This window comes from Pseudophryne corroboree, chromosome 8 (genome assembly GCF_028390025.1).
Source record: "Pseudophryne corroboree isolate aPseCor3 chromosome 8, aPseCor3.hap2, whole genome shotgun sequence".
Lineage (NCBI taxonomy): Eukaryota > Metazoa > Chordata > Amphibia > Anura > Myobatrachidae > Pseudophryne > Pseudophryne corroboree.
This window is the reverse complement of record NC_086451.1, coordinates 362,818,124-362,846,112: the sequence shown is the minus strand read 5'-3', so window position 1 is coordinate 362,846,112 and position 27,989 is coordinate 362,818,124. Positions and strand designations below refer to the sequence as shown.

Below are 27,989 nucleotides of genomic sequence, written 5' to 3'. Positions count from 1 at the left end.
GATCTGCCCCGTTCATTGGGTATCAATAAAACATTTCATTGTTCCCTTTTAAAACTGGCGGTTAGTAATCCTTCTTCCAGTGGAAGACCTTCTCCTCTTCTGATACGGGGTCAGAGGGAGGTTGTGGTTGAAAGAGTTCTTGACTCCAAGATGGTTCGGGGTCGGCTGTCATTTTTGGTGCACTGGAAGGGGTATGGCCCGGAGGAGCGGTCGTGGGTGCGCAGTTGTGATCTTCATGCCCCCAGACTGATACGCTCTTTCTTCTCGCAGTTCCCCGATAAACCCGGTGGTAGGGGTTCTTTGACCCCTCGTCAGAGGGGGGGGTACTGTTAGGATCTCCTGCTCTGTGCTGCCACGTCGCCATGGCAACCGGGAGGCAAGTGTTAGCGAAGTAACCTGAGCGCAGCTGATACTCCGGTCCGGGTTTTTACTGTGTAGTGGTTACAGGCTCTGTGCACGGCAGGGAATCCGGTGCTGGTTTTGTGCTCACAGTCTGTGAGGTCTGAGTGGGGCGTGGACAGCACCTGCTATATAAACCATCCTCTCAGGCTAGGCAAATGCTGCTGAATCTTTGTTTGTTAGTCAGTTCCAGAGAGTTAGCTAGTACTGTGTGACTTTGTATTTACTTGTTGCTTACTGCGACTAGGCCTTTGGATTCGGTACTTCATTCTGCCAATCCGGACCTAGCAGTAAGACTGGAGTCAGTTGTTTGACCTGCTGGGGTTCTTTTGCTATTCTGTGAACCCAGCAGGTTTGCGGCTGTACTCTCAGACCTGCTTGCTTAATCCTCCCTCACTGTGCAGGGTGTCCAGGTGTCAGTTTAGTGGCAGTAAGCTGAACCTGTGCCCTGCAAGTGGGGGTTAGGATTGTGGATACTCTCCTTGTGTCTATATTTCTATCTCTGACCAAGGAGTTTATTCCCACACCCATTGGTAACCCTTTGGGGTTTTTTCTGTTGCTCTTAGCAACATAATTTCAGGTGCTCCACATGTTAAATCACTACACCTCGCTTCATTGTCCGCTCTATTCCATCTGAGCATTCCTGACACTAGGGAGACACCCAATTCCTGAGCCTTTGGGCTTCTCCGTTCACTTTGTGTTTATTAGTTATTCCATCACCTCCTGTGTATGTTATGTTATACTGTCTGTGAGTTCGTTTGCTTCGCTTCCCTCTCTGTTCATACACCGGTATACTCCTGTTAGCACTGGTGTGCGTAACAGTCCTTTATCCAGGCCGGACAACACCCAGGCGTGGCTGAAACATCTGAGTCTCGCCCCCACCAGCCTGTTCTCCAGGCTGTGTGGACCACCATCATGTTGAGGATTTAGAGGAACTAGATGCAGGCTTCTGGTCCTGGGAACCTGCAGGGGCAGGCTTCTTGGATTTTGCCCGACCACCTCTAAAGAAAGTGGTAGAAGGCTTGGACTTCTTCGTCTTAGTGGTCCGAAAGGACTGCAATGTAGATGAGGAAAAGGGTTTCTTCGTAAAAGGAGAAGCTGAGAGAAGAAAGGGTGACTTACCCACAGTTGCCTTGGAAATCCACGCATCCAACGCTTCCCCAAATAGAGCCTGACCTGTGAAGGGTAGGTTCTCCACACTTCTCCTGGATTCCGCGTCTGCAGACCATTGGCGTAGCCAGAGTCCTATGCGAGCTGAGACAGCCATGGAAGATATCCTTGCATTCAGCGTACCCAGGTCCTTCATGGACTCCACCATGAAACCCACAGAATCCTGTATGTTGCGTAAAAACAGTTCAATGTCACTTCTATCCAATGTATTTAAGTCTTTTAGTAACGTGCCTGACCACTTTACTATAGCTTTAGAAATCCATACACAGGCAATAGTGGGCCTTAACGCCACTCCTGAAGCAGTGTATATGAATTAGAGTGTAGTGTCAATTTTATGATCAGCCAGTTCTTTTAACGCAGTAGATCCAGGGACAGGTAAAACCACCTTTTTTGACAGTCTGGAGACAGATGTGTCAACTATAGGTGGGTTTTCCCATTTTTTTCTATCCTCCTCAGGGAAGGAAAAGCAACCAGAATCCTTTTTGGGATATGGAATTTTTTCTCCGGGTTTTCCCAGGATTTTTCAAATAGAGCGTTTAATTCTTTAGATGCAGGGAAGGTTAGCGAGGCTTTCTTATTGTCTGTGAAGTAAGCCTCATCAACCTGCTCAGGTGGTGTGTCAGTAATGTCTAACACATTCCTAATGGCCTCAACCATAAGCTGCACCCCCTTTGCAAGGGATGCCGCCCCCCTCAAAACATCTCCATCACCGTCTGCCATTTCAGAGATGGTATCCGTGTTGGCTTGCATAATGTGTGCAAGTGCACGTTTCTTCGGGTAAATGCTAGGGGATTTAGAAGGAATAGGAACAGAACCTGACCAAACTGCCATAGAATTCTGTAAAACATGAGCCACCCTAGTAGAAATCTGAGAGATCATTCCCTTGAATTCCATTGAAGTCAGCCATCCTGGCTCAGATATAGAAGCCTGAGACAAGACATTCCATTCCTGGTTACATGGAATGGATTCCTCTGGAGAAAAAACCTCCTCTGCAGCATAAGACACAGAGTCCCTGGACATGGCTATGTGAGAGAACATACACCACCACAAACACAGGAAAATGTCAGACACAGTTTCCCCCCCCCCCCCCCCCCAAGTTCCTTCAGAGAAACACAGAGCTTGGGGCCAGCACACACACAGTGCTTCAATAGGTAGATATAAACCAAATACCTGGCGCTGACTGTGTACCCTTAAAAGACTACACAGTAATTTACAGCCTCCTCCCCTTCTACAACCCCCTGATACCGCACAGGATAGCTGGAGTCTTGTGGAGGGACAGCACTCTCGGTCAGCGTTGCTGTAGGTGTATCTGCAGGGAGAAAATGGCGCTGGAAGCCGCTGGGTCAGCTCTGAGGAGAAGCTGCGCCCCTTGAACATGGCAAGTCTTCCCGCTTTCAATTCTTTATATTGGCCTGAGGTATGGGCTAGCAGCGTTACTGAGGTCCCTGACAGCCTTGAGTGACTAGTGTAGGGTATTCGCGCTGGCTCAGAGCACCCCTCATAGTGCTGCACTGTGTACCGCTGAGCTCTCCGGAGTGCAGTTAGTACTGCTCTCCAACCCTGTTGCCAACATTCACACCGGCTCTCCGCTTGTTGGGTCGCCGGTGACCCACTCGCCACCGGAATCTTCTGGCTCTGTTAGGGGGTGGCGGCATGCTGCGGGAGAGAGCGGTAGCCTCGGGTGGCTAACGATCATCACCCTCAGGAGCTCAGTGTCCTGTCAGCAGAGAAAGTGGCTGTTAACTTCTCTGGGTTGGACACTACTCCCCCACCCCACCCCAAGACCCACGAAGCAGGGAGGCTGTCACCAGCAGCCTCCATGTGTCTAACTCTAAGAAAAATAATAAAACTAGAAAAACTCATATGGAGCTCCCCTAGCTGTGACCGGCTCCTCCAGGCACATTTTCTAAACTGAGTCTGGTAGGAGGGGCATAGAGGGAGGAGCCAGACCACACTATTAAACGCTTAAAGTTCCAGTGGCTTCTAGTGGACCCATCTATACCCCATGGTACTAATGTGGACACCCGCATCCTCTAGGACCTAAGAGAAATGACAAATAATGTAAGGGGCATGAATCAGGATTATTTATGGAGGACGTGCGCCCACGCAGTGCGCTAATTCTTTACTTTTACTATAGCAATGGGAGGGGGGGCAGAAACTTTTTATGGCAGGAGGGTGCAAAATGTATAGCTGCGCCACTGCCCACGAGTCCAGTCTTAACACTGAGCGCGCCAGTAACCATTCAAGTACACAAATACAACATTTTTTTCAAAAACTTTAGTAGCTCCTCAGGAGGTTTCATTTTTCTCAAGTAGCTAACAACCTAATTAAGGTTGGAGACCACTGTGATAGAACTTTGAAATTACAGAAATGTGAATCCTGGTGGATATTCAGATTTGGGACATTAGCCCTACATGGGCTTACAGTTTTCTATAAATACTTTTGTTGAGAGTTTTGGTATTCATTTTGTGGAATTTTTTTTGTATTCTTTTAGTTAGTGGGAGCTGCCAATTTGTTTTATAATTACAATGGGGATCATTCCAAGTTTATTGCAGCTGTGCTAAATTTAGCACAGCAACGATCAGGCACTCAGACATGTGGGGGGCCACCCAGCAGAAGTGCAAAAGCATCGCACAGCAGCGATGCTTTTGAATTTGAGGAGTACCTCCCAGCCAGCGCAGCTCCTGCGGCTGGCTGGGGGAACCTCTTCGCTGTTCCTGGTCGCAGCAGCTGCGAATGATGTCACGCAGCCGCTGTGGCCTGTCCCCGGCACGGTCCGGCCAACGCAGGCCCCCAAAATGGCGGCCAAATGCCGCCGTGCTGCCCCCCTCCCGCCCAGCGACCGCCTCTGCCTGTCAATCAGGCAGGGGTGATCGCTAGGGTATGATGGTCTTTGGCCGTCCGGCATGCGCCGGCGCACTGCGGCTCATGCGCAGTTCCGACCAGATCGCTGCGCTACGATAAACTGCAGCGAGCGATTGGGTCGGAATGACCCCCAATGTACGGTTGTGTATTTTTGTACACATTTTAGGATGTTTATAGAACATTGGGGCAGATGTATTAAGGGGATCATTCCTACCCGTTCGCACGCAGCAGTTCTTCGGCGGCCGCAATGTGCACGTGCGTCATCGCCAGGCAACGACCAGAAGAAAGTGATCGCTAGCGCGATTGCAAGAAGATTGACAGTGGAAAGGCTTTCCGGGGCGTCTACTCACAGTTTCCGGGCGTGGAGATCCGAACGCAGGCGTGTCAAAGCGTTTGGAGGGCAGTTGTCTGACGTCAATCCCGGGACCTTCGTCGCTGGATCCGTTGCACAGGGTAAGTTAGTCTGACCCTGATCTTGTTTTGCAGGAAACTCTTTTTAGCATAGCAGGGCTGCACAAGCGATCGCAACCCTGCTATGCTAAAATACACTCCCCCCATAAGTGGCGTCAAGTTCAACTCGGAATGACCACCTAAGCCTGTATAAGTGCTAAAGCAGTGATAAGAGGAAGATGGTAACGCACCAGCCAATCATTGCAGGTTTGAAAAATGACAGGAGCGGATTGGCTGGTGCGTTATCGCCTTTCACTGCTTTATCACTTTTCCAGGCTTAATCCATCTGCCCCATTGTGACCTTTTATGCTATCTTTTAGGTATATAACTGCAGAGCACAGTAGCAGACTGTTTATTATGCTGCTTATAGGTTTACTGTGGTGCATTTTAAAAGCCTTATTATCTCTTCCAGTGCATCCACTCTGCCTTCTTTATAGGATTTTTGAGGTTTTGTCTTTTGCAGCTGTTAGCATAAACTGCTTCTGTTTACATGTGGTCACGGTGACTGTCACTCTGATGAGGTTATGGAATATGCGCATCACTCCAGTTTTCATTTACAAGTTGTATCCCCAATTACAATATAAATATTAAACCACTGCAGCAGACTTGCCTGTTGGACTCTTATTCACAGAGAAAGGACACAGGTGCATGGTTATTTACTGCTCATTTATTGTCTAACAGTTTGTATAATTGATTACAGCTTAATATATTTGCATATACTGCACTTTAAGAGTTAAGTACACATATTTGATTGATTGTATTTTCTGTGGCCCAGACTTTGAGGGAGTGTTCACATGGTGTGGCTACAGATGTAGCCACCTTTATCTTGACTGGCTGAGGCGTTTGTCCCGATCGAGCATACGCAGCGTCCCGGGGTGTAGGGAGGCGCGCCTAGTCACAGAGAGGCGTACCTAATCGCACGGAGAGCGTTTGGCGTTACCTTTACATGTAATACCTGTGATCATCCACCAGATGTCGCTTTTTACAATCACCACTGCGCATGCGTGTGGTCTCCCGTAAAATACAATACTGAAATATATAATAAGGACTACTTTACTAAGGCGTCTCATTACACAACAGGAAGAGAAAAAAAGACTATTTTTTGGGCGCACTCTTGAGTTAATTAACATATAAGAGATTAGAAGAATTGATCTAAAAATTAACTTTTAATGATGTTACAACAATAAAATAGGTTCAGTGGTCAGATGGCATCAAACATAATTAAATAGATAAGTTTAATAGGAATAGATTAGCTGATATTGACTGTAATGTCATACTCCAATATAATCAATCATAATTGGATGCTAAAATTCGCATGATAATTCCGGCTGCCGGCGTACAGCGCCTGTTGTGGGGGGTGGAACCCACCAATTTACGTGGTAGATAAGACCCCTCAATCCATTATCACAAAATTGGTATAGTAAAGGTGCCAGATGGCATATTATGCTCCGCTATCGCAGGGAAAGAAAAGACAAGATAAGAAATGAGACGGTAGAGTGATTCTGCTGTCAGTGTTAGACTCTGAGCATTTAGGCAAGTCTATTCTCTACTATACTGAGTATTCCTCAAGGGTCGCCCACTTGAGTACTGGCCCAGCCCTACACAGATTAGCTTCCAAGATCGGACGGTTTCGGGCGTTACCAGTGTGGTATGATAGTAGAGGTGGTGATTAAGAATAATCCGATGCTTCTGGAATCACTGATGAGAGTTCACGAATTACATAGTATCAAAGAAGAGAGACGAAGATAAGATGGATCTGCTGCCAATGTTAGACAGGGACAAGCCCTGAATCAGTGGTGAGAGTCCACGAAAAATAGAAAAGGATGAAAAAAATAAGAAAACGTGAAGAGGAAGCAGACTACTGCTACTGTGAGCAAAAAATGTACTGACGTAAATAAATGAACTGGATAAACCAATAGGATATTATCTGGGGTAATGGGTTCTAACACCAGATGTAAAACAGTTCAAGTAGAAGACAATGAGATGCAAACAAATTGAAAAACAAAATAACAGTATTAAAGTAGAGTCAAATTTGGGCCTGTAATATTCTGTGCTAAGCTGTTTCAGTGATACTCATACTTCTGTAGCATATGGCTGATAAAAGTAAACATTGTAGCAAGTACACAGAATGTTACTCAAAGGCTGAGTTTGCACAGTGACACTGTAAGTGAATGCCTGTGTGAGTAAGTATGATTACATGAATAAATAGCTGTGTACAAATTACCTAAATACTCAAGTGGTGATTAATATATATAACTATCAATCAGCACATAATTGATCTTATTAATTGAGTAATAATGAACATATGGGCATATATAGCAGGGAAATTATATTCCAAAAGTTGACAGAAAAACTGTACAGGTGATATTGTAGAAGAATCCGTTCGGGTGAATATGATAAGGAAAGAAAATAAATTGGCTGATATTACCCTGATGATTAGCAGGCCTGTCCTGAGTCTCATAGGCCAGGGAAAAGAATTCCAGGGGGTAGCAAGTCCAAGGATTTGGATACAGTTGATAGCGGGCAGTCAATGGAAAACTGTCCGTGCAGGACAGTGCGTGGCCGCCCGGCAGAGGTTAACCAGTCGGCCGGCTGGTGCAGGTGTCAGGAACAGGAACTGTGCAGTCTCTTGTCACGGGCGAGCGCAGGAGTCCCGCAGTGAAGTTAAAGTAGAAGGCACTCGTACGGGAAATGAGATGCGGTCGGAGCTGGAAGACGAGGGGTAGCGGTTGATGTGGCACTGTAACGCCGAGGACGAAAGTGCTTCGGGCAGCCGGAAAGGAGAAACCTGGAAGACGCGTTTCACCCGTGTCCCGGGCTTGATCACTTCCTGTCACAGGCAGGGTCCCTGCTGATATTTAAATGGTCTGGGCTGATGCGTATCCAATCAGTGTTGCTCCACAGCTGACTCCATCCATATAGTGCAGCCTGAGTGGGCTATGTGATTAATTCGACCAGGATAAATCAAACTCCGCAGGGCCACCCGTGTAATTAAATAGCAAGAACGATAAGAGCAAAAAAAGGGGAAAAATACATGGTTAAAACCAGGTTAAAAATACAGCCATACTGAAAACAGGGGTATATCGATGTAAGACTATGAAAGTCTCCCCATAAAAGAGGAAAGTTAGAGGGAGGCGCACCGGTTATAACAGTATATCAGGGTATCATCTGTAACCAATAGCTCAATATCACAGGCACAAGCACATATAGTAATTGCTTAATTAATTTAGAGCTTTCACAAGTGGATATTCTGACGACAAAGTTTATGGGAGTTAAATAACGGGTATGACACAAGACATATTACGACAGCTATATTATGACAGGATAAATAATTGGCAGAAAGTTAAGTTCAGTCAGAAAAATTAAAATAAATTATCACGGTACTGATTAAGGTGCAGACTAATATAAGCAGAAAAAAAGAAAAAATTATGAAGAATTGCATCAAACCATAATGCAAACTTATAACAGGCTAGGAAAATTATATGTAATATAATACACTTAAACTAGTTAAATTGTTAAAGAGACCTGAAAAAATACCAGTGTAGTAGCTCTAAATTAATTAAGCAATTACTATATGTGCTTGTGCCTGTGATATTGAGCTATTGGTTACAGATGATACACTGATATACTGTTATAACCGGTGCGCCTTCCTCTAACTTTCCTCTTTTATGGGGAGACTTTCATAGTCTTACATCGATATACCCCTGTTTTCAGTATGGCTGTATTTTTAACCTGGTTTTAACCATGTATTTTTCCCCTTTTTTTGCTCTTATCGTTCTTGCTATTTAATTACACGGGTGGCCCTGCGGAGTTTGATTTATCCTGGTCGAATTAATCACATAGCCCACTCAGGCTGCACTATATGGATGGAGTCAGCTGTGGAGCAACACTGATTGGATACGCATCAGCCCAGACCATTTAAATATCAGCAGGGACCCTGCCTGTGACAGGAAGTGATCAAGCCCGGGACACGGGTGAAACGCGTCTTCCAGGTTTCTCCTTTCCGGCTGCCCGAAGCACTTTCGTCCTCGGCGTTACAGTGCCACATCAACCGCTACCCCTCGTCTTCCAGCTCCGACCGCATCTCATTTCCCGTACGAGTGCCTTCTACTTTAACTTCACTGCGGGACTCCTGCGCTCGCCCGTGACAAGAGACTGCACAGTTCCTGTTCCTGACACCTGCACCAGCCGGCCGACTGGTTAACCTCTGCCGGGCGGCCACGCACTGTCCTGCACGGACAGTTTTCCATTGACTGCCCGCTATCAACTGTATCCAAATCCTTGGACTTGCTACCCCCTGGAATTCTTTTCCATGGCCTATGAGACTCAGGACAGGCCTGCTAATCATCAGGGTAATATCAGCCAATTTATTTTCTTTCCTTATCATATTCACCCGAACGGATTCTTCTACAATATCACCTGTACAGTTTTTCTGTCAACTTTTGGAATATAATTTCCCTGCCATATATGCCCATATGTTCATTATTACTCAATTAATAAGATCAATTATGTGCTGATTGATAGTTATATATATTAATCACCACTTGAGTATTTAGGTAATTTGTACACAGCTATTTATTCATGTAATCATACTTACTCACACAGGCATTCACTTACAGTGTCACTGTGCAAACTCAGCCTTTGAGTAACATTCTGTGTACTTGCTACAATGTTTACTTTTTATCAGCCATATGCTACAGAAGTATGAGTATCACTGAAACAGCTTAGCACAGAATATTACAGGCCCAAATTTGACTCTACTTTAATACTGTTATTTTGTTTTTCAATTTGTTTGCATCTCATTGTCTTCTACTTGAACTGTTTTACATCTGGTGTTAGAACCCATTACCCCAGATAATATCCTATTGGTTTATCCAGTTCATTTATTTACGTCAGTACATTTTTTGCTCACAGTAGCAGTAGTCTGCTTCCTCTTCACGTTTTCTTATTTTTTTCATCCTTTTCTATTTTTCGTGGACTCTTACCACTGATTCAGGGCTTGTCCCTGTCTAACATTGGCAGCAGATCCATCTTATCTTCGTCTCTCTTCTTTGATACTATGTAATTCGTGAACTCTCATCAGTGATTCCAGAAGCATCGGATTATTCTTAATCACCACCTCTACTATCATACCACACTGGTAACGCCCGAAACCGTCCGATCTTGGAAGCTAATCTGTGTAGGGCTGGGCCAGTACTCAAGTGGGCGACCCTTGAGGAATACTCAGTATAGTAGAGAATAGACTTGCCTAAATGCTCAGAGTCTAACACTGACAGCAGAATCACTCTACCGTCTCATTTCTTATCTTGTCTTTTCTTTCCCTGCGATAGCGGAGCATAATATGCCATCTGGCACCTTTACTATACCAATTTTGTGATAATGGATTGAGGGGTCTTATCTACCACGTAAATTGGTGGGTTCCACCCCCCACAACAGGCGCTGTACGCCGGCAGCCGGAATTATCATGCGAATTTTAGCATCCAATTATGATTGATTATATTGGAGTATGACATTACAGTCAATATCAGCTAATCTATTGCTATTAAACTTATCTATTTAATTATGTTTGATGCCATCTGACCACTGAACCTATTTTATTGTTGTAACATCATTAAAAGTTAATTTTTAGATCAATTCTTCTAATCTCTTATATGTTAATTAACTCAAGAGTGCGCCCAAAAAAGAGTCTTTTTTTTCTCTTCCTGTTGTCTCTAGTTACCATTGACTCAGGGTGCACCACCAAATTAAAAAAAATTAGGAACATATAGTTTTCCTTATATCTTTTCATTTTGGTTATTATATTCATTTGTGATACCTAGTTTATACCGGTGCGGTATTTCCCCAACAATGCGTCTCATTACACTGCATACAGTAAATACTTATTACGCTGCACTATTTAATACAGTAAATACTCATTACGCTGCGTTATTTAATACAGTATATACGGTACAGATGCAAATAGTACAGCATACAGTATATGATCCATCTACAGTACTTTATGAATATGTGAGCGTCCAAGTCCCGCAGACAAAACAACATAAAACCAGTAGTGTATACTGTCGCAAATGGACGTGTTAGAAGTTCACTATTGCCTCTTGAGATTATGAATTTTGTACAGTATGTTAGCGTCCTAATCCCGTAGCCATTACAGCATAATCAAAACCAATGGATTTATTCATCTGTCTGCGGCGAAGTGGTGAAGTGTTCCGCTTCCTATACTCATAGTCCCGGGTTCGATTCCTAAATTACGAATGCATGTTAGTTTTTTCCAGACACCTTATTATTATTTTTATTCACATAAACCAGGGCAAAGCTGCAGGAGCGGTTCTACTGTTGAGGTTCTATGCTCCGTACACTACACATACAATTCTGTAGCAGGGTAGACTCAATAGAATTGGCTACCACCTATGACTCCTTGCCCCATGGAGGCCCTAGGCTACAGAGCAAGTAGCAGTCCAGATTTTGCAGGCTATGGGGCAATGCTGAAGGAGTGTCACAATCCCCTAGCTAAAATACACAGGGGCGATAGGAATAAGTGAGGTCTATGCACATTACGGTACACCGGACTGGATCGCATAGCACACTGGCAAAATGGCCACTGCCCCTGAACCCCCACCATGTGGCAGGCAGCGCTCGGATATGGAGTGAGAGACGGTATAAGTTTTGCAGGCTACGGTGCAATGCTGAAGGAGCGTCACAATCCCCTAGCCAAAATACACAGGGGCGATAGAGATAAGTGAGGTCTATGCACATTACGTTACACCGGGCTCGATCGCATAGCAAACTGACAAAACACAAGTTTTACATAAAGCAGGGCAAAGCTGCAGGAGAGTTTCTACTGTCAAGGTTCTATGCACTGTACGGTACACATACAATTCTATAGCAGGGCAAACTCAATTGAAATGGCTACCGCCTGTGACTCCTAGCTCCATGGAGGCACTCGGCTATGGAGCAAGTAACAGCACAGATTTTGCAGGCTACGGAGCAATGCTGAAGGAGCGTCAGAATCCCCTAGCTAAGATACACAGGGGTGATAGGGATAAGCGAGGTCAATGCACATAACGATACACCGCAAAGTTCCCCATGGTTTTGATTATGCCTTTTCTTTGAACACAGTATTTTCCACTGCCTCGCCCTACCCCCATCCCACTTTCCCCTTCCCCCCTGGGAGCCTGCAAAGTACATGCAGTAGACAGGGAGGGAGTTCAGATCAGGTTACAAGACATGTGCAACAGTATACTACTGTATGTAGGAAAATCCCCCGCCCACTCTGATTTATGTGAAACCTGTGTGCACCTTTCCATTGAATGTATAACAAAGAAAAAAAATAATAATAAAGTGAATGTTACAGGAGCACATTAAAAAAAAGGTTGGCACTTCCTTCCCATTGGTGTTGGTTTATGCATTAGGGGACTCGGACACTAATACTTGTATTTCAAGAGCACGGTATTTTCCACCGCCTCTCCATACCCCCATCGCCCTTCCCCCCTGGGAGCCTGCACAGGTCATGCAGTGGACAGGGAGGGAGTTCAGGTTAGGTACAATACACAAATGCCGAAGATCTACAGTACTGTGTTGCTCAGTTAGTTGCATCGGAATACACTAATTTATACTCATTACCGCTGTGTATTTGTATATAGCGTAATGAATCGCTGCTGCAGATTTACTTTGATTTATGTGAAACCTGTGTGCACCCTTTCATTGAATGTATAACAAAGAAAAAAATAATAATAAAGTGAATGTCACGGGAACATATAAAAAAAAAGGTTGGCACTTTGGGACTCTCAGCGTGGGAGGTGGGAGCCTTCATTGCTAGGTTGGTATGGAAGGGGAGACAATTAGCTACCAGAGGGTACCAACCCCAAGTTTCTGTGACCCCCACAAGGCTCATGGCAAGCGTCGGAACCCATGGTGGGTCTGAATTAACGGGCCCATTATAGTCTATGGGAAAATGGGTCCATTTTGCGTACTGATATCTCTGGTTCTGGGTGTCCCAGAGACTCAGGACTGGTACCATACAAAAGAGGAGACTCTTGGCTTTCGGGGCAAACCAACCACTAGTTTATGTGACACTGGAAAGGGAAACGGGAAGCAACCGTGTTTCGGTTCCCCTCCAGTTGTCCGCCTAGCTTGCACAGGATGCAGGGTTTCTGGCTAGATAGGAAACACTGTACAGAAATGCTTAGCATGGTAATTTGACATCCAGGAACATAGGGAGGAGTTTTTATCTCTCTCCATTATACTTAGAAAAATTACACTTGCCACTGTACGTTACAAACTGTTCGTGCTAATTAGTACACTAGTAGAACATACTGTACAGAGATACTAAGGACAGTGATTTGGCATCCACGAACTTAGAGAGGAGCTTTAATCTCTCTCCATTGTAATCTTTCTAAGTATAATGGAGAGAGATAAAAGCTTCTCCCTAAGTTCCTGGGTACCAAATTACCATCCTTAGTATCTCTGTACTCTATGTTCTATTAGGGTACTAATTAGCACGAACAGCTTGTAACGTACAGCGGCAAGTTTAATCTTTCTATGTATAATGGAGAGAGATAAAAGCTCCTCAGTAAGTTCCTGGATGCCAAATCACCGTACTTAGTATCTCTGCACAGTATGTTCTATTAGGGTACTAATTAGCTGTTTGTGCTTGTTCACGGGAACACATTAAAAAAATAAGGTTGGCACTTCCTTCCCATTGGTGTTGGTTTATGCCTTAGGGGACTCAGACGCTCGCATTTGTAAAGCACGGTATTTTCCACCGCCTCCTGCTAGCCCATCGCCCTTCCCCCCCTGGGAGCCTGCACAGATCATGCAGTGGACAGGTAGGGAATTCAGGTCCTGTGCAATACACAAACGCCGAAGATCTACAGTACTGTTTTGCTCACTCAGAAGACACTCATTTCTACTCATTACCGCTGTGTGGATGCATTTAGCGTAAAGAATCACTCCTGCAGATCTACTCTGATTTATGTGAAACTTGTGTGCATCCTTCCATTGGATGTATTAGAGAGGAAAAAAAAATATTAAAGTGAATGTCACGGGAACACATTAAAAAAAAAGGTTGGCACTTCCTTCCCATTGGTGTTGGTTTATGCCATAGGGGACTCGGACGCTCATATAATTGCATTTCAAAGGCACGGTATTTTCCATCGTCTCCCCCTACCCCCATCGCCCTTCCCCCCTGGGAGCCTGCACAGATCAGGCAGTAGACAGGGAGGGAATTCAGGTCCTGTGCAGTACACAAACGCCGATGATCTACTGTACTTTTTTGCTCAATTCGTTGCGTCAGAATACACTAATTTCTACTCATTGCCGCTGTGTAGTTGCATTTAGCGTAAAAAATCGCTCCTGCAGATGTACTCTGATTTATATGTAACTTGTGTGCACCTTTCCATTGACTGTCTTACAATGAAAATAAAATAATACAGTATATTATTACAATTAAAAAAAAAAAAAGGCACATCAGGTCTCGAACCCTGGACCCCCAGCGTGGGAGGTGGGAGCCTTCATCGCTAACCCACAACGCCTCATGAGAGATTCCCAATTTCATGTGTAAAAGTACAGTAAACAGCGCCCGGCCCCCTCCCCATTGGTGTTGGTTTATGCCTTAGGGGACTCAGACTCTCGCATTTGTAAAGCACGGTATTTTCCACCGCCTCCTGCTAGCCCACCATTCCCATTAGGGACTCAGACGCTCATGTACTGTACATGTATTTTAAAAGCACAGTATAGGTCACCATCTTTTTCCACCGCCTCCCGTTACGCCTACAGTATTAACATTACAGTCGTCACTGACCAATCGCCAGAGCTGTAGATCAATCCGCCACTATACTGTACGATCGAAAGTACTGGATTAGTGGAGCATTAGCCACCCAGTGGTGGAGATGTGTAATGCATGCTGAGTATCTAGAATCGCCTCAACACGCCTGCCTGTGATTAAACTCAGCTATCGCCTTAGCGTGACTAAACGTCCGTCTTGGCGGACAATCGGTCAAGATAAAGGTGGCTACATCTGTATTTAAGATGGCCTTTGTTCACCTACCTGTATCCAGACGAAATAACGCGAGTAAAAAATTCTGAAACATCGACAAATCAACGGGGACTGAGAGTCTTTAGTTCAAGTCGTCCAGAATGCCACAGCTGTGTATGGAGAACACCAGGCACAACAACAGGACTTTATTTGGATGCCAGCCCTCCCACTATTCTGTGTGTTCTCCACAGAAATGTTAGAAAGTTTGTGAACCCTTTAGAATTTCCTGAATGTGTTCGGATCATCCAAGTCATAAATAATGATAGACAACACATTAACACACAGAATATGCAGATTTCATTAATTTATTGATTAAAATTAAACATTTCTCTTACGTCCTAAAGGATGCTCGGGTTCCATATTTTACCATGGGGTATAGACGGGTCCTTTGGGAGCCACTGGCACTTTAAGAGTTTAACAGTGTGGGCTTGCTCCTCCCTCTATGCCCCTCCCACCAGACTGCTGACAGGACACTGAGCTCCTGAGGGTGATGATCGTTAGCCGCCTGAGGCGACCGATCACTCCTGCCGCCACCCCCTAACAGAGCCAGAAGAAAGAAGAGTGGTGAATCTGACACCGGAGTCCCAGTAAACAGGTCCCCGGTGAGAATGGCAGCACAAGGGTGGGAGCGCAGCTCTGACAGGCTGCGCTCTGGAAGGCTCAGCGGCACACTGTGTACGGCGCTGTGAGGGGCGTCCTGGGCCAGCACGATACCCTACACTGGTCAAACATAGCTTTCAAGGTCTAACCCACTGCTGCAAAAATTACCTCAGGCCAGTATAATCTCCAAGTGCGGGAAGAAGCGCCATTACAGGGTGCAGAGCTTCTCCTCAGAGCTGATCCAGCACTAACCAGCGCCATTTTCTCCCTGCAGACACACGCTGACAAAGAACGCTGTCCTCCACATAACTACAATGAGGTAAAAGGTGTTATAAACAAGGGCGGAGTGATATTATGTACTAGCTACCCTGTTAAGTTTACACTAGTCAGCTAGTTTATCTTTATAAAAGCCTATAAGGGCGCGCTGGGACTCTCTAAAGAAATTCTGTGGGGGGGGCAGGGCCGGTTCTACTTTCTCCTGGCGCCCCCTCCCCTCGGCGGCAAAACAGTTAGTGCGCACCTGGAAAAATAGGGGCAACGCTTCATAGGGGAGGGGTGTGGCCACAGTTATGACCCCGGATTTGCCCAAGTAGTTGTGCCCCCCAGTTGATTTGCCCGCTGTAGCTGTGCCCCCAGTAGTTGTGCCCCGTCACTTGTTGCTTTGCCCCCAGTAGTTGTGCCCTCTGTTGCTGTGCCCCCTGTTGCTTTGCCCCCAGTAGATATGCCCCAGTAGTTGTGCCCCCTGTTGCTTTGCCCCCAGTAGTTGTGCCCTCTGTTGCTGTGACCCCTGTTGCTTTGCCCCCTGTTGCTTTGTCCCCAGTAGTTGTGCCCTCGATTGCTGTGCCCCCAGTCGCTATCAAACACACACACAAAAAAAAAATACTTACCACTGCCCCGCTCCTGCTGCTGGTGCTGCTCCATCTGGCCTCCTGCGGCTCCTCTCTATGGGAGAGACGTCATGGCGTCTCTCCCATAGCAGCGCCGCACAGACACTAGAGGTCAATAATGACCTCTTAGTGTCTGTCCCTGTAGCCGGCTGCAGCAGACGCCCACACAGCCCATGGTGTCTGCTGCAGCCGGGGAGCGGGGTGCGGGTAGGCAGCGGTGCCTGCTGGGTGACTGCGGCCGCAGCGCCCCAGGCGCAGGCACTGCTTGCCCACACCAAGAACCGCTCCTGGGCTGGGGGGAGGGGGAAACTGTGTTGACATTTTCCTGTGTATGTGTAATCTACTTTTACCATGTTTAAGGGACTTTGTCTTGTACTGCAGAGTGTATATCGTCTCCTGGGGAGTCTATACCATGCTCAAAACAGTACACATATCAAGCTTCGTGGCAGTTCCCCATGGGGTGGCCTCCATAAGGTGTATTTTAACATATATCACTTCAAATTTATCCCATACTGGGTAGGAGCTGTAGTTTTGAGAAGTGTGGGGTTTCAAATCCCACTACTGTGCCTCTCACCCCAACTCCATACCCTAGAAAGCATACACTTGTCCATATAATGCATATATATGAGGGGTCCAACATATGTTTGAGGCTATTAAGGATGAGGAATATTATATGTATATAATGAATGCCTTCCCACTGTGTAGGGCGTTAAAACTCCTTATTTGGGAAAACCTGAGTACACTCAGTTATTATCCACATCCCTATTGAGTGTCTAAATTGTCAAATATGGTTGTTTTACCTGGCCCTGGTACAACCTCCATAAAGGCTGATCACCTATTGAGACTAATCTCTAATACTGTACACTGCTGCAGGTGTGATTTGGAGACCCACTTTTGCGTACATCTCTGGGGCTATTGTAACGTGGTCAGGCTCCTTACTTGATGATTTAGATTCTGTGTGTAGAAGAGACTTGTACTTGTTTCTGTGTCACATACAGGATTCTACAGGCTTCACGGCTAGACGCCATGAAGGAGATTGACCTGCATAACGCAGGGACCACTGATCTAGCAGTTTCGACATGCAGGGGATGGTGGCTACACCAATGGACTGCAGATACAGAATCCAAGAAAGGTATGACAGGTCCGCCCTTCACAGGTAAGACCCTGTTGGGACGCACGGGATTCGTGACTACCCATGTCAACTGCAGTTGAGTCGGTATGTCTTCCTTCCGCAGCTGCACAGACCAGGAAATTATATCCTACACCTACACTGCAATTCCTTCCAACGTGCTTCCACATATTCCTCCACTTCCTTTAGAGGACGTTTGTGAAATCCAGAAAACCTGCGCCGCCAGATTCCCGGGGACGGATTTCAAATCCGGCCTTTTTCAAACCCTTCGGTTTGTTGGTGGACCTCACTGACTGGGGATCAAGCAGGTGGGAGCGAGACTAAAGAGATTCAGTAACACATCTGGGCGATATCCTGCCTAGACCCCTGGAAACAGTTGGGTTGCCCAGGGGTGCAGACTAGAATTTCTAGTATTCCCGCCTCACAGATTATTCAAATACTAGCTTCTCGGGCAGAAAGTCTCACTACTGCTGGAAGCTATCATAACATTTGTCAAACTAATGTCATTATTCCAGTTCCACCTCATTTACGCAACAGGGGTTACTATTCGAACCTGGGGTCATTGATTCCCTACTGGTGGGTGTTCAATTCGGGATGGAGTCTGGGAGTGGTGATCTCTGCTTGAGACGTAGAGGAATTCCTGGTATCCCGGGATATCAGGGGTGCATACTTCACATTCCAATCTGGCCGCCTCTCTAGGCCTATCTAAGGTTGCACTACAACTATGTCATTTCCAGTTTCAAACACTGAACTTGGCTTCTACACAGCACCGGGGGTGTTCATCAGGGCCATGGCAGCCTTTATACACCCGCTCCACAAACCAGGAGTGGACATAATTCCATAGCTAGGCGACCTTAACATACTCCAGGGAGATGTTTTTATGGAGTGTTGCTCTCTCAAATCAACTGTCCTGGGATCTTGGATCCTGAAGCTTCCAATTTCACATTCGAAGCCTATAAGGAAGCGTTCCTTCCTGAGGATGATTCCCAACACGGAAGTGCAGAGGGTGTTTCTACCGGTGAAGAAAGCATTGGTGATCCAATCAATGGTCCGGGATGTCCTGATGCCAGCCCAGATATCGGTTCATCAGTGCATTCGCCTTCCGGGGAGGATGGTTGCCTCCTAAGAGGCTCAACAGTAAGGAAGATTCCTTGCACGGTCTTTCCCACTGGATCTCATCTTCACATGCACCAGTGGATACGCCTGTTACCGAAAGCCAGAATTTCACTCCTCTGGTGGCTGCAAACTTCTCACCTGCACGAGGTCCGCAGGTTAGGGATTCAGAATTGGATTCATCTAACCACGGATGCAAGTCTCAGGGGTTGGGAAGCAGTCGCTCAGGGGGAAAACTTCCAAGGAAAGCAGTCAGTTCAGGAGTCTCTCCTTCCAATAAACATTCTGGATTGGAAGGCTGCGTATAACGACCTTCTACAAGCGGCACATCTTCTGCGAGATCAAGCCGTTCAGGTTCAGTCGTACAACGTCACAGCAGTGTCCTACAGAAACAGGCAGGGTGGAATGAAGAGCAGGGCTGCAATGTCAGAGGTGACAATAATCCTCCTCTGGACAGAGCAGCATATGCGGGTGCTGCCAGCAATCTTCATACCGGGAGTGGACAACTGGGAAGCAGACTTCCTCAGCAGACACTGTCTCCATCCAGGAGAATGGGACCTCCACCCGGAGGTATACGCACAAGGTACCTCAGATAGACATGATGGCCTCTCACCTTAACGAGAAGCTTCGGAGGTACTGTCCCAGGTCACGAATCCCACAAGCAGTGGCAGTGGACGCCCTGGTACCTCTGTGGGTGTTCCAGTCAGTGTAAGTGATCCCTCCTCTTCCACTCATCCCATGGATTCTCAAGCTAATAAAAAGAACAAGAGTTCAGGCGATCCTCATTGCTCCAGACTGGCCAAGAAGTGCTTGGTACGCGGATCTTCTGTAGTTACTGCTGGAAGATCCGAGGCCTCTTCCTCTTCGCGAGGACCTTCTGCAACAGGGGCCGTTTGCTTATCAAGACTTACCACTGCTACGTCTGACAGCATGGAGGTTGAACGCCAGATCTTCGCTCGGAAGGGCTTTCCGAACAAAGTCATTCCTACTCTGATACAGGCTAGGAAGAGGGTAACGTCTAAACATTACCATCGCACTTGGAAAAAGTACGTGTCTTGGTGTGAATCCAAGAAGTTTCCTACGGTGGAGTTTTAACTAGGACGGTTTCTCCTCTTTCTGCTAGCAGGTTGCGGGCCTACGCTTGGGCTCCATAAAGGTCCAGATTTCAGCCTCATCTATTTTCTTCCAGAAACCGTTGGCTGCTCTCCCTGAGGTTCAGATTTTCTTGATAGGGGTTCTGCACATCCAGCCACCCTTTGTGCCTCCTACGACACCTTTGGATCTTAAGGTGGTGCCGCAGTTCCTGCAGTCGGATTGGTTCGAGACTTTACAGGAGGTGGACGTCAAGTTTCTAACTTGGAAGGTGGTCACACTGTTGGCATTGGCATCTGCTCGACGGGTGTCTAAATTGGGAGCATTGTCATGCAAGAGCCCCTACTTGGTTTTCCATGAATATGGAGCTGAGCTGAGAACACGTCAGCAATTTCTTCCAAAGGTTGTGTTGGTTTTTCACATCACCAACTTATTGTGGCACCAGTGGCTACCGACTCCTCAATTACCTCACTGTCCTTGGATGTTGTGAGGGCTTTGAATGTTTCTGTGAAGAGGACTTCTCGTCACAGGTAGTCGGAAGCTCTGTTTGTCCTTTATGATCCCAACACGGTTGGGTGTCCTGCTTCTAAGCAGACATTTGCTCGCTGGATAGGGTTTACTATCCAGCATGCTTATTCTATGGCAGGCCTGCCGTGTCCAAGATCTGTTAAGGCCCACTCTACTCGTACAGTGGGTTGTTCCTGTGCAGCTGCACGGGGTGTCTTGGATTTACAGCTTTGCCGACCAGCTGCTTGGTCGGGGTCAAAAACGTTTCCTGAAGTTCTACAAGTTCGATACTTTGGCATCTGAGGACCTAAAGTTTTGTCACACCGTTCTGCAGGATCCTCAGCACTCTCCCTTCCCGTACTGGGAGCTTTGGTATATCCCCATGGTACTAAATGGAACCCCAGAATCCTCTAGGACATAAGAGGAAAATATATGTTATGGTAAGAACTTACCGTTGATAATGTGACTTCTCTTATGTCCACAGGTATCCACAGGATAACATTGGGATATTGTCGAGCGACAGCGAAAATGGCACCAACACGGTCACGAGCTTTCTGTCCTCCTAGGATGCATTGGGGCCTCCACTATATAGTCCCGCCCACTGACTCAGTCAGATAAGTTCTTTCCACAGCGATTTTAGGCAGGAACATTAGGTAGAGACCTGTACAGGCGATAAGAACACACATGCACACCCTTCCATACAAGGAGGAAGAGGTTTTAGTGATTGTCTAGATCCTCAAATCAGATGCGTCAGGGTGGGATCCCTGTGGATACCTGTGGACATAAGAGAAATAACGTTATCAACGGTAAGTTCTTACCATAACGTTTATTTCTCTGGCTGGGTCCACAGGATTATCCACAGGATAACATTGGGATTCCCAAAGCCATTTTAGTGGTGGGGACGCTCCTGATTGCACAGGAGGACCTTTCGCCCGAAGTCTGCGTCAGGAGAGGCAAAAGTATCCAAGGCATAATGTCTGATGAATGTGTTTATGGAAGACCATGTGGCTGCCCTACATATCTGTTCTGCTGAAGCACCCTGCTGTGCTGCCCAAGAAGGACCTACCTTACGTGTAGTGTGCGCAGAGACATTAGTCGGAATAGGGAGATCTGCATGAGAATAAGCTTCTGATATTACCATTTGGAGCCATCTCGCCAGCGTCTGTTTACTAGCAGGCCAACCTCTCCTATGGAATCCGTAGAGGATGAAGAGAGAATCTGTTTACCTGATGGCACTAGTACGATCTATGTAGATTCTTAAAGCCCGGACCACGTCCAGCGACGCTTCTCCCGCAGATAGTCCCGATATCTGAAAAGCTGGGACTACAATTTCTTCATTCAGGTGAAACTTTGATACCACCTTTGGAAGATAGCTAGATCTCGTTCTGAGAACTGCTCTGTCTGGAAAAAAAACGTAGGAAAGGAGACTTACATGATAATGCTCCTAAATCTGACACTCTTCTGGCTGACGCCATTGCCAGTAAAAAAAGAACTTTAACCGTTAACCACTGAAGATCTGCTCTCTCAAGTGGTTCAAACAAAGGACCCTGGAGAAATTTAGGAACTAAATTCTAATCCCAGGGAGCTGCAGTAGGAACAAAAGGAGGTTGAATATGTACTACTCCTTGGAAAAATGTACGTACATCCTGTAAATCAGCAATCTTCTGCTGAAACCATACAGTCAACACCGAGACTTGCACCCTCAAGGAAGCAACTTTCAATCCTGCCTGAAGGAAATCCAAAATCCTAGCTACTTTAAAAGATCTCGGATTGTAATTTTTTCCAGTACACCAGTGAATATAGGCTTGCCATATTCTATGATACACACGGGCCGAAGAAGGCTTTCTCGCTCTAAGCATGGTTTGGATTACTTGTTTCGAAAATCCTTTAGCCTCTAAGATAGAGGTTTCAACAGCCACGCCGTCAAAGATAGGCGATCCAGATGACTGTGATAACAAGGACCCTGCATTAACAGGTCTGGACGTTGAGGGAGCAGTATCGGTGCTTCCACGGACATTCTCAACAGATCTGTGTACCAATGCCTTCTTGGCCAAGCTGGAGCTATTAGAATAATTGCTCCTTTTGCCTATTTTATCTTTCTCACAACTCTGGGTAACAGAGATATCGTAGGGAACAGATATGCCAGCTGAAACCTCCATTCTACTGACAGTGCGTCTACCAGGAACGCTCCTGGGTCCCTTGTTCTTGATCCGTACCTCGGAACCTTGTTGTTTAGACGAGACGCCATAAGGTCTATCTCCGGTAGACCCCATCTGTTCACCAGTGTCTGAAACACTTCTGGGTGTAGTGCCCATTCGGTTTCCTGAATGGTGTGCCGACTGAGAAAATCTGCTTCCCAATTTAGTACACCCGGGACAAATACTGCTGACAATGCCGGGAGATGGAGTTCCGCCCATTTTAGAATGGGAGTTACTTCCTCCATCAGACTCTTGCTGTGAGTTCCTCCTTGATGATTGAGGTATGCTACTGCCGTCGCATTGTCTGAGCGGATCTGGACTGGTCTTCCTTGTGGATTGTCCTTTGCCTGAACTAGAGCAAAGTAAACGGCCCTTATCTCCAACAGATTTATCGGCAGGCGACTTTCTCTTGCGGTCCATTTTCCTTGGAACCATAGGCTTCCGAGTACCGCCCCCCAGCCCTGCAGGCTGGCATCTGTTGTCAGGACTTGCCACTCTCTTATCCAAAAGGGTCTCCCCTTGTTTAAATGGTCTGTCTGTAGCCACTACGCTAGAGACCTTTTTACATTCACTGGAATCTTTATCATCTGTTTCTTTATCGTCTGATGATTTCCGTTCCATTTGGTCAGAATAAGGTGCTGCAATGGTCTGGAGTGGAATTGCGCATATTCCACCATGTCGAAGGTTGATACCATCAGACCCAACAGTCGCATTGCTGCATGGACTGACATTGTCTGGGCTTGCAACGCTTCCTGAGCCATGACCTGCACCTTGACTATCCTTTTCTCTGGTAAAGAGAACTTTCTGTAGGTCTGAATCCAATATGGCCCCCAAATGAACCATCCGCTGTGACGGATTCAGGGACGACTTCTCCCAATTTATGAGCCACCGTGTCTCTGTAAACAAACTATCATCTGTTGAAGATGGCTCAACAGTAAATCTTGCAACTGTGCCAAGATTAACAGGTCATCGAGGTATGGGAATATTCTTATCCCCTGCTTGCGCAGACAAGCTGCCATAACCACCACGATCTTGGTAAACACCCTGGGTGCTGTAGCTAGCCCGAAAGGCAGAGCTTGGAACTGGAAATGTTCCTGGAGGATGGCAAACCTTAGGTAACACTGATGTGACAGTGCTATAGGCACATGTAGGTAAGCATCCCGTACATCCAGAGATACCATGTAATCTCCCGGTTCCATAGCCAACATTATGGAGCGTAACGTCTCCATGTGGAACTTCGGGATCCATATGTATTTGTTCAACATTTTCAGATTTAGAATTTGTCGATATGACCCATTTGGTTTCTGGATTAGAAATAGATTGGAGTAATACCCCTGTCCCTTTTGTGATGGAGGTACTGGGACAATCACACCTGCAGTAATTTTTGGACTGCTTCTCGCAGGGCATTGGCCTTCGACTCTATACGAGACGGGCTGGTGCAAAAAAATCTTTGAGGAGGCTGCCTCCTGAACGGGAACCCATACCCCTGAGATACTACCTTCTGCACCCAGGCATCTGCTGTTGACTGTTGCCATGTGTGTGCAAATTGAAGGAGTCGGCCCCCAACCCTGGAATCCTCCAGGCGGAGGCCCGTCTCTTCAGGCTGAGGGTTTCTGTTCAGGTTTGGAAGCTGGCTTTTTGCTAGCCCACTGCTTCCTACCCCTGGATTTAAACTGGGGTTGTTTAGGCTCCTCTTTTGCTTTCGCTTTGCCAACGAAAAGAGCAAAATTTTAAACCCTTTGAGTTAGGGTTATAGGTAGCCGGAAATCTGACCTTTTTCGATTCAGCCTCTGATTCTAGGATATCCGATAAAGGTTTTCCAAATAATATATTACCCACAAAAGGCAATGCTTCCAATTCTTTCTTGGATTCCGCATCTGCCTTCCAGGTATGTAGCCAAATTGCTCTGCGAGCGACTACTGTCAAGGCTGAAGCTTTAGAAGCAACTGTACCAACATCAATTGCTACTTCTTCCAAATACTGGGCAGATTGTCTTAAACGGCAAAAACGATCCTCTTGCTCCCTAGTATGAGAAGGGATGCTGTTCTCTAGTTCCTCTATCCATTCGCCCATTGCCTTTGCTACCCAGGCCGAAGCCATAGCAGGTCTTACCACTGCTCCTACTAGAGAAAAAATATTTTTCAAAAGGCTATCTACCCTTCTGTCTGTGACATCATTTAGTGAGGTAGATGACAGTGGTAAAGCAGATTTATTGCACGAGTCGCAGAACATGTGCATCTACTTTTGGAGGAACTTCTCTTTTCGAACAATCCACAGCTGGAAATGGATAATAAGAATCCCATCTCTTAGGAATCTTATACTTTTTACTGGGCGCTGCCCAAGACTCATCCATCATTTCTTTCAGCTCATCTGACGCTGGGAATTCAGCTTTCACTGATTGTGTTCGTTTAAATACAGGTGCTTTAGATTTTAACACTGTCTTGGCTGGCTCTTCCAACGAGAGAACAGCTTTCACAGCATTAATAAGTTCAGCTACATCATCTGAACTAAAACTCTCCGACTGATCATCATACGGAGTCGAATCTATTGTCTCATCGTCCGATGTATCATCTTGTGTAGTCTGCCACATAGACGTATCTGTCTTAGTCTTAACTGTCTCTTGGTTGCTTGTAGAGGCTACTGGAACCAAGCCTTAGGAAGGGAGCTGCATGTATGGGTTCATAGTGTAACCTAACCCCTGAGGTGGTGCTACTGTAGTTAACTTGTCCGCTATAGAAGATAGAGTCTTTGCGAACATATTCCATGGTGGCTCTGTTGGTGGTTGAACCAACTCCTGTCTTTTACTTCGCTGAAAAGCGAAACAGTTTGCACACAAATTCTCATAAGTGACCAATTGATTCATATCAATTACCCCTGACTTACAAGATAAGCATGTTAGGGCTATAGGAGTGCTTGATAAATTCTCCTCATCACTTTTGCCGCTCACAGACATGGTAATAATCTGTTACTGACTACACAATTTTGTGACTGAAAAACACCCTATATGTCAGTATATAGAGGTGAGATCAATCTGACCACAGTGCACCTGATTTGAGGGTCAGAATAGGACTGACATTACACAGAAAAGTCAGCACACATACTAGCATTCAGTCACATGTTAAAGCATTAGACATTGCCATATGAGAATACAACCTCCATAACAACTTATACATAAGTAGGAAAATTGTACTTCTGTTTTAACTGGCTCTTTTTTTCAACATAGCATGCAGAAAACACAGTAATATACAGGTCTCGTATGCAATAGGTACTAAAAATTAACAATGCATTGTCACGATCCGGGTATCTGGACGCCATTACTTGCCTTTTAGATGCCTTCTGAAGCTGGCTCAGCGTTCCAGGGCTGGATCTCATCTGTGTTCCTGATGTCCACACTCTGCATATCCCTCCTGTCACTCTGAGACGCTGTCACAGCGGCGCCATGTTTGAACCTAGTGTGGCGTCTTCCGTCCTCCGCGGCCTCCGCCGCCGCTCCTGTGTTCCAGTATGCAGGTTGTCAGAGTGGTGCCCCTTGCCTGCCGCGGCCTCCGCTGTCATCCATGTGTCTCAGCGTGCAGTTGTCAGTTTAGCGTCTCCTGTCCTCCGCGGCCGGCGCCGCCATTGCTGCTATGTTTCCACATGGTTTTCCAAATCAACTTTCCCTCCAAGTACTAACATGGGCGCAGCCATGTTTGTTCCAGTCACATGTTCAATCTCCACCAATCCGCTGCACTATGAATCTGCATGATTGGCCAGCCAATGCCTGCCTTGCAGCAGGTATAAGTATCCTGTGCCTGAACCAGGAAATGGTCAGTGCTTTGAATGTCAAACCTTGTTCCAGTCTCTCCTGTGGTTGTTTCTCCAGGTTCCAGCTCCTGTCTCCAGCAGCCACTACGAGACCCGCACCTGCCTTCCATCCTGCGGTGCAGCCTGACTCTGCAGCCCTCCGTGTCTATTCCAGCTTCCAGCTATTAACCCATCTGCTTCCAGCGGTCAGCTTCCAGCAGTATCCAGTTTCCTTAAAGTGCCGGTGTTATTCCAGCGGATCCCTACTTCCCAGCAGTATCCACTACCACTAGTAACCTCTTGTCAACTCTTCTGTTTCTACGCTCCCTAGCATCACACAGCATCCACTCCGTGTCTTCATCACCTGGCTGGTTCCATCCAGCATCCACTCCGTCTTCATCACCTGGCTGGTTCCACCCAGCATCCACTCCGTGTCTTCATCACCTGGCTGATTCCATTCAGCATCTACTCCGTGTCTCTACCACCTGGCTGGTTCCATCCAGTATCTACAACAGTCTGTTCAAGTTACCAACTACATCTATACTTCTACTGGTGTGTTCCTCGGCTATCTTCACTACTACAGCCAGGCCTGGTAAGGTTATTCCATCAAAGGACTTTAACATCTATTCCTCCACCTACCAGTGCTCTGTGATACCTCTCATGGTTATAAGTGATCCAGGAACTGTATTATTTGCCATTTGCTTTTATCAACTGTGAATACTGTTGTTTCTACACGGAGTCTGTTAATAAAACTTTTATTAACTTTTAACCTGGTTGTCATGGTCACACCTTCGGGTAATCCTTCTACACTTACATGTCCAGGGGTCTGATTAAACCTCCCAAGTTTAATTTCATTTCAGCCCCTACAACTGAGGCTTCCTCCTGTCAGCCTAAACCCACAGTTGTGACAGTAAGCACTGACCATATGAATCCAGTCGGAGACCAGGATCAAGCGGCCAGGCCGATGCAAGAACTGGCAGCCAGACTCGAACATCAGGAGGCTGCACAAGGCCACATCATCCGCTGTCTCCAGGATCTCTCTACCCGACTGGATGGGATTCAAACGACCCTCCGTGGACCTGGCACATCCGGTGCGTCCACCACAGTGACACCAGCTGTAACCCCACCAACCTTACCCATTTCTACTCCACGTCTTCATCTTCCAACGCCAGCAAAATTTGACGGATCTCCAAGATTCTGCAGGGGATTTCTCAACCAATGTGAAATCCATTTTGAGCTACAACCTGGCAATTTCTCTAGTGACCGTTCTAAAATTGCCTATATTATTTCCCTTCTCAGTGGCTCAGCCCTTGACTGGGCATCACCTTTATGGGAGAAGTCTGATACCCTGTTATCTTCCTATACTGATTTTATAGCTACATTCGGGCGCATCTTCGACGAGCCAGGCCGGGTGACCTCTGCTTCATCTGAGATTCTCCGTTTACGCCAGGGAACACGTACTGTGGGACAGTATCTTATACAGTTCAAAATCCTGGCATCCGAACTGGCATGGAACGACGAGGCCCTGTATGCTGCATTCTGGCATGGCTTATCAGAACGCATCAAGGATGAATTAGCTACCAGAGACTTGCCTTCTAAGTTGGATGAGCTAATTTCACTATGCATAAAGGTTGATCTTCGTTTTAGAGAGAGAGCAACTGAGCGAGGAAGATCATCTATTCCAAAGTCTTCTGCTCCTCCTCCTCGTCAACCGTCTCCATCCAAAGATGAGCCCATGCAAATTGGCCGTTCCCGTCTTTCTC

General features: G+C 46.4%; 1 protein-coding gene and 2 pseudogenes across 1 annotated transcript in view; 1 reads left to right on the top strand and 2 right to left on the bottom strand.

Annotated features, from left to right (window-relative positions):
- Positions 1-1,312: 1,312 nt before the first annotated feature.
- LOC134949855 (plastin-3-like) overlaps positions 1,313-27,989 on the bottom strand; it is a 170,778-nt gene continuing 144,101 nt past the window's right edge. Inside the window, exons 15-16 of the mRNA XM_063938561.1 lie at positions 2,280-2,591; positions 1,313-1,497 (exon numbers count right to left, since the gene is read on the bottom strand). Of these exons, the coding sequence (XP_063794631.1) occupies positions 1,313-1,497; positions 2,280-2,591 (497 nt within the window). The remainder of the gene's footprint in view (positions 1,498-2,279; positions 2,592-27,989) is intronic.
- LOC134950068 (5S ribosomal RNA) lies at positions 6,428-6,546 on the bottom strand (annotated as a pseudogene).
- LOC134950066 (5S ribosomal RNA) lies at positions 10,004-10,122 on the top strand (annotated as a pseudogene).